Source organism: Manihot esculenta, chromosome 6 (genome assembly GCF_001659605.2).
Source record: "Manihot esculenta cultivar AM560-2 chromosome 6, M.esculenta_v8, whole genome shotgun sequence".
Classification (NCBI taxonomy): domain Eukaryota; kingdom Viridiplantae; phylum Streptophyta; class Magnoliopsida; order Malpighiales; family Euphorbiaceae; genus Manihot; species Manihot esculenta.
This window is the reverse complement of record NC_035166.2, coordinates 6,513,567-6,520,937: the sequence shown is the minus strand read 5'-3', so window position 1 is coordinate 6,520,937 and position 7,371 is coordinate 6,513,567. Positions and strand designations below refer to the sequence as shown.

The 7,371-nt window shown below is 31.1% G+C and overlaps 1 protein-coding gene across 1 annotated transcript; it reads right to left on the bottom strand.

Moving 5' to 3' along the window:
* Positions 1-2,091: 2,091 nt before the first annotated feature.
* On the bottom strand, positions 2,092-5,476 carry LOC110618057 (probable 1-deoxy-D-xylulose-5-phosphate synthase 2, chloroplastic). The gene is made up of 9 exons (XM_021761078.2): positions 5,158-5,476; positions 4,886-5,065; positions 4,626-4,790; positions 4,082-4,504; positions 3,704-3,977; positions 3,303-3,610; positions 2,927-3,208; positions 2,556-2,840; positions 2,092-2,463 (listed from the first exon to the last, which is right to left on the bottom strand). Exons 1-9 carry the CDS (start codon positions 5,272-5,274, stop codon positions 2,311-2,313), a joined length of 2,187 nt encoding a protein of 728 aa, XP_021616770.1. The 5' UTR covers positions 5,275-5,476; the 3' UTR covers positions 2,092-2,310.
* Positions 5,477-7,371: the final 1,895 nt, after the last annotated feature.

Sequence of the window (7,371 nt, the reverse complement as noted above, 5' to 3'; positions counted from 1 at the left end):
AAATGAAAATAAGTTAAAATTAAATTAATTTAATTTATAAAAAAAAATTATCGCAATTATATGGTCGATCATGCAACTGTAAATAATGGGTAGTGATAATTATAAGTAATTTAAGACATGAACCTTAATATAAATAATTGTGATTAATTTTTATAAAATATTAGAATTTTAGATGATAATCGGAATTTTTTACCCTAAATCTAATATAAAATAATTATTAATATAATTAATTATTATTAATGTTAGTGTATATGTGAACTAAAACATTAATTTATGTGCACAAATATCTCTAATTTAAATTAAAAATAATATCTACTTTTAAATCTTTATTATGTGAACTAAAACATTAATTTATGTGCACAAATATCTCTAATTTAAATTAAAAATAATATCTACTTTTAAATCTTTATTGCTGATCTTAATAAGAAAGAATGACTAAATGAGGATGACTATAAAATTTAAAGTAAGAAAATTTAGCATGTGATCGAAGAACTAAAAGCTTTAGATCTCTTAATCTAGTTTTGCAAATACTAGAGCAGGGTAACACAATATTTGGAAGAAATGAATTCAAGTACTTATATCACATTGGTGAGCAGTATGCATGATATTGTTATACATAAGCTTACAAAATATGTTTTAACAACAAACATATGGTCTGCACTGAAAAAGGAATTTGAAGAAATCTTACTTGCTAATCTTATTGTTCAAATTATATTATTAGATACTTATAAGAAGAGTTCTAATCATGATATAAGAATATGCCTTAATATCATGAGTAATATGGTGAATGAGTTAAATGATGCTCGTCATATTTTAGTTGATAAATAATAAGTCCAAGCTGTCATATGCACTTTGCCTAAAAACTTAGAAACACATGAAAAATACTATTTACTCATAACATCCATATTAAGTACATTGAAGATGTTATGTGCTACTTCGGATTAGAATATGAACGTCTGGGTTTAAATCTAATGCGTACAAAAGTGTATATAATTAGCTCTAATTCCTAAGGAAGAAAGGGAACTAGTGAAAACATGATGGTGGAAACTAGCAAGAAAAAGAAAAACTAAGTCCAACAAGAAATAACAATAAAAAGGAAGGTAAAGGGTCCTGTTGTATAGAAGAAGAAAAACATTATTAAGGTTAAATGCTTTAACTATATAAAATATGATCAGAATACCTTCGTGGAATTTTGACGACTTCTTCTATAGGCAAGTTGGATATTCATTAGAAGATAACTCTAAAGTGAAGGAGAATGGTTTAATCACCGGCAAGCTCACTATGTGTAGTAGGTAGACCCTACTCCTAAATAACATCCATTCATTCCATAAATTCATTGAAATTAAGTTTTTGTGTTGGTTCTCTCTATTAGTTTTTCATGAAAAATGTATAAACTTATTTTAAGTACAAGTTCTAGTTATTCTGGATATTTCTTGATTGGTCATATTGGCTTCGATGTTACAAGTAACTCCCATAATATATGTTTTCCCTATTATATATCTTTTGATACGTTTATGAATGATATCAATACATGGCGTATTATGCTTGGCCATATAGGTTAAAACATATGCAATGATGAGTCAAAAAAAGCTTATTAGGTAATATTGACAAAGTAGATATGTCAACTTGTAAGTATTGCATAATTTATTTTAGTAAATGTGATACTATGTATATGGGATTAGGGATGGAGGGAATCTATTTCATAATGAATGACTTCTCTATAAGGTTATATCTATTTGATATCTCATTAGATTGAGACTTTAAGTTACTTCTTTAAATTTTTGGATTTAATTAAGAATAAATTAGATAAAAAAGTAAAGGCCTTAAAAATCAATCGAGATAAAACATTCTGTCAGAGTAATTTAAATATTGTGTAACAGAATTGAATCGAATTTTTTTTATTTTAATTTGATTTAATTTAATTTTTTTATATTTTAGTTTAATTTTATTTTACAATAATTTTAAAATTTGATATGACAGGTTCATCCATGCCCCTAAAGTCTAACATAGCGACTACGGTCTACGTACTCTACCGTTTGTCTTCCAATAGATCTAAGAAACAAAAGATGAAGCAAGACTAGGCAATGGCAATTGCTGGGAATTTGTTAATGAAATTAAACAATGGAATTCAATACATGCAAGGAAAGCTTCTTTTCTTCCTGCCTAGTTTTGCTTAAATTGCAGTACAAATATCAACTTATTTATGCATAGAGAGCACTCTTCTTTCTTTCATATACAAAAGTAATCAATGAAGAGGACGACCCATTTGCTATAAGCTATAGATTTTACACTTGAACAAGTGTTTTTGGCTCATAAGTTTAGCAGGTGAAGGCTATCTTTTTTCTCTCCTATTAATGACATAGCTGTGGCTGCGATATGCTTTGAACCGAGTCCTGCCTCTTCCATCTGGTCTGCTTGAGATCCATGGTCGATATATCTATCAGGAAGCACCATAGGCCTCAGCTGCAACATGACAAGTATCATCACATCAGAAATTGATTCAAAAGAATTCAAGAAATTTTGATAGTTCAGGCTTTGAATTAATGGGAAAGTACCTTAAGATTTCCGTCTAATAATCCGTTTAAGCACAAGAAATGAGCAACATGAGAACCAAATCCTCCTATGGATCCTTCTTCAGCAGTGATGAGTATCTCATGTTCTTTAGCTAGCTGCCTAATCAACTCCCCATCAAGAGGTTTGCAGAATCTGGCATCAGCCACTGTTGCTGAGATGCCAAATTTATTCAGAAGCTCAGCTGCGGCCAAGCAATTTTGTACTATTGTTCCATAACCCAGAATAGCAACTCTGCTCCCCTGCTTTAGAATTCTTCCTTTACCAACCTGTAATACAAATTTTATCAGTTTGCATATGCAGAATCTAAATGCAGAGGGAAAATTTGTGTCCCGTTTTTTTTTTCCGAAAGTACCTCTAAAGGTGTCCCCTTGTTGTTTGGTGGAAGAGTTTTACCAATTCCATTTCCTCGAGGATACCTAAAGCAACTGGGGCGGTCATCGATGGCTGCCGCTGTAGCCACCATGTGCATCAGTTCAGTCTCATCAGAAGGAGCCATGACTACCATGTTAGGTAAACAAGCCATGTAAGTAACATCAAAGGCTCCACAATGGGTTGGACCATCTGCACCAACTAGGCCAGCCCTGTCTATTGCAAATCTAACTGGAAGCTTTTGAAGGTCCACATCATGTACCACCTGCAAATCACCAATGTAAAATTAAACTACACATTCATTCATAATTCTTGTTTTCCCAAAGTAATTAAGCTCTAAAAATTGCAATTTTATTTACCTGATCATAACCTCTTTGAAGGAAAGAAGAGTAAATAGCACAGAAAGGTTTTAGGCCTTCAGTTGCTAGACCAGCAGCAAAGGTAACAGCATGTTGTTCTGCTATCCCAACATCAAAACATCTATCTGGGAAGTGTTTTTGGAACAAATTAAGCCCTGTGCCTCCTCCCATAGCAGCATGGATGGCTACGACTTTATCGTCTCTCTCTGCTTCAGCAATCAAAGACTCTGCAAAGTATTGAGTGTAGGAACGAGTGCTTGATTTGGACTTCAATTGTTTCCCAGAGGTTGGATCAAATTTCACAACACCTAAAGAAAACAAAACTCATTAAGCTTGACAATTAATAAAAGTCCATAGAAGCAAATTTAGACTAGTTCTCTTTGAAGAAGAATGAGATGTACCATGCATTTTATCAGCAGCTATTTCAGCTGGAGCATAACCCTTCCCTTTCTCAGTGATCACATGGATAAGTACAGGTCCTGGTGCAGGTAATGACTTGACCTTCTTTAATATAGTTACAAGGTCCTCCACGCTGTGGCCATCAACTGGACCGATATAGTAGAGTCCTAGCTCTTCAAATAAGCTGGCCCCAGAACCAGCAGCCATTCCTCTAACAATGGAATCAACTTTAGCTGCAACCTCATGTGTTTGACCTCCAATTTGCTTTGTGATGCCCTGTTAAATGCATCAAAACCATTACTTTTTTTGTTATTAACTGAGGTTCTAAACTTATAGCATAAAGTCCTGGAAATGGCTATAACAAAGAATTAAAGGCTAACCTTTGCAGCTTCACGCAACTGGCGAAGCTTCCTACTTGATTGTAGCTGAGTTAAGGCTTTGCTCAGAGCACCAACAGGAGGTGCAGGGCCATCCACAGTAGCAGTAGGCAAAGAAACTTGCTTGTTATCATTCAAGATTATAATAAGATTCGAATCAAGATATCCTGCATTGTTCATTGCCTCGTATGCCTGTCCTGCCGTCATAGCACCATCACCTATAACTGCAATTACATGATTCTTTTTCCCCACCAAGTCTCTGCCAATTGCCATACCTAGCCCAGCTGAAATGCTTGTAGAACTATGTCCAGCTCCAAAGGCATCATGTTCGCTTTCATCCCTCTTTGGGAACCCTGCAAGCCCAGAAGTTTGTCGAATTGTGTGCATTCTTGATCTCCTGCCTGTTAAAATCTTATGTGGGTAGGCCTGCAAATACCCATACAAAAATAAGCAAGATTAATTAGCTTAATTAAACTGGCAGAAGAAAACAAAATTAAGTAAAACTTCAGTTGTTTATATAAATAGATCTAGATTTATAATATTTCACCTGATGGCCAACATCCCAGATGATTTTGTCTTCAGGAGTGTTAAATACATGGTGAAGTGATACCGTTAATTCTGCAACTCCTAAGCTTGAACTCAAGTGCCCTCCAGTCTTTGAAATTGTATAAACTATCTCTTCTCGCAGTTCATCAGACAATACCTCAAGCTCCTATATAAATTTGCAGAACCAACATATGTGTGAACAAATTTAAACAGAAAAAGGATGAATTTGCATATGTTTTCTTCATTAATTTTCAGTTTTACCTGAACAGAAAGATTTTTCATGTGAATGGGAAAGTTAACAGTATCAAGGATTGGTGTAGATGGTTTAGTTCCAGAGAAGTTAAGAGATCTTCTCTGGTTTGTCTCGTTTTCTCTTATAACCATGGCACCATTATCATCTCTTGCATTATTGTCCAAGGCAGCTACTACAGTTCCACGGAGCTGAAACACCAGACACAACCCATTTAATCTTTATTTTCAAAAGTTTAAAATAAAAAATACAAAACAAAACGAGAAATCAATCAAATGATCACCTTTCGCTTGGTGTTGGTGGGTTTATGAGGCAGCAGCTGGGTAGAGAAAGAATGGGTATCTTGAATATAAGCACAAGGAAGAAGAAAGCTTGATCTGAGAACTGAAGAAGCAGCCATTTGTTTTTCTGGGTTGCTTGCAGAATATAAAAACTTCAAGTAATTGGGAGCAGCTAAAGCTTTAGAAGAAGAAGAAGTAGCTAAAGCAATAGAGCTCGGAATTAGCTAGAGAAGAGAGAGCCTGAGTGCGAAGGAGAGACTGGGGTGGTGCTTATATAGGAAAAGTTTCAGTGCTTGAAGAGTCAGTCAAGAAGGAACAACTTTTTCATATTGACGTAGGAATCGGCCACATGATCTGACTACTATTAATTTATAAGGAAATTCTAAGGTTCTTGCCTCCTACCTGTCTTCTTCTTCTGTTCTTTTCCTATTTTTTTAATTTTTTAATTTCATTATTACAGTTTTCTTCTTAAGGTTCAACGTGTTATGGCAGAACAATAAAAGACTAAACTTGGGTAGGTGTTGGTTTTTTTTTTTCTTTTAAAAAAAAAGTAATTTATAACATAGTTCCTTAAGTTTAGCAAAATTTACAATTTAATCCACATTATATTAGTAATAAATAATTTAGTCTTTAAAATTTTATTATAATAATAGAATAATCATTCTCTTAAATTTTACTGTCAAACTATAATAATTTATTTTTTTATAATAAATTAGTCCTTTTAATTCAATAATTTATATTAATTTATAACAATTTAATCCTTTAATTTAAGTTGATTTCTTCAATTAATAATTCGTTAATGATAAAATTAATAAAATGACTATTTTAATAATAAAATAAAAAAAATTAAAGATTAAATTACTTATTCAAACAAGGACTAAATTGTGAATTTTGTTAAATTTTAGAGAATGAAAATAGAACTCGAATTTAGATCCCTAAGTGAGTTAAATATACCTTTAACCACTAAATAAAGTTAGACTAGAAAAAAATTATTATTTAGTCTTTATAATTTAATAAAATTAATCGTTTAATTCCTCTATTTAGAAGATATTATTTTATTTTTATTTTTTTTTGAACTATTACCATTTAATTTGCATAAACTAAATAATTGTGATTTAAAATTAGAAAAATTGAATAATTATGTTGTAAAATTATAAAAAATGATTAGAAATTATTAAAATCTAAAATACATAGAATGATTAAATAGTTAATTTTAAAAAATGGATGTAATTAAATTGTTAAATATTTATAAATATGTTGACCAATTAATGTATTTTTAAAAATTAAAAAAGTTTCCTTTCTTGTTTTATTCTATGATTGAGTACTGTGTTAATTTCTTAATAATGATAATGAGAAAAAAAGAAACGAAGAATAGTAAATTATTCCAAGAATACTGCATTCAAAATGCTTGCAGTAGAGGAAGTAGACCAAAGACCTTAAAGAATAATAAAGTTGTGCCGCCAGAATTCACTACTTCAATTTATGATTTTGAAAATTATGGTCCTCCACTTCATGTAAGAGCTCTTATTCAACAAGTCCATGGAAAATATCATGGAAATTCTTTTTCCACTGCGGGTAGGGGTGAGCATTAGCTCGATTCGGTTCAAAATTGAATCGAACTGAATAAATTGAAAACTAAAATTTTAGTGTTTATGAAAATCGAATCGAACTGATTTTGGTCAGAAATCGAATTAAATCGAACCGGTCTGATTTGGTTCGATTTGATCGGTTTTAATTTTTAATAATTTTTTATTTTTTACCCTTTATTTTTAATATTTTAAAATTTAATTAAAATATTTTAATTTTAATATAATTTAATTTCTCTATATTATTGAAAAAATATATTATTATTACTAATCGATTCGGTTCGATTTTTTCAGTTTTTTTCTGATCAAAACCGAACCGAATCAAAATAACTGAAATTTTAAAATTAAAAATAAAACCGAACCGAAATGTATAAAAAACCGAACTAAATTGTTAAATCAATTCAGTTTGATTAAATTTTTCAATTTGAACCGAATACTGCTCACTTCTAACTACGGAATACTAAAAGGAAGACTAGTTTATTTTGGGAATATTATATATAATTTTTTTTTATTATAATAATTGTAGGAGAGTGGGAAGTTAAACGTAAAGAAAGTTATTATATAGTTACTGTGTTATAAGAAAATTAATTGATTAGTTTTTTTTAATTTTCAAAAATATATTAAAATTAA

Bases quoted from the DNA above. Each gene is read 5' to 3' on its own strand.
- LOC110618057 (XM_021761078.2), bottom strand. From the start codon at position 5,274: ATGGCTGCTTCTTCAGTTCTCAGATCAAGCTTTCTTCTTCCTTGTGCT. The intron at 4,505-4,625 runs GTGAAATATTAT...GGGTATTTGCAG, and splicing joins TCTGGGATGTTGGCCATCAG to GCCTACCCACATAAGATTTT. The intron at 3,978-4,081 runs GTTAGCCTTTAA...TGCATTTAACAG, and splicing joins AGTTGCGTGAAGCTGCAAAG to GGCATCACAAAGCAAATTGG.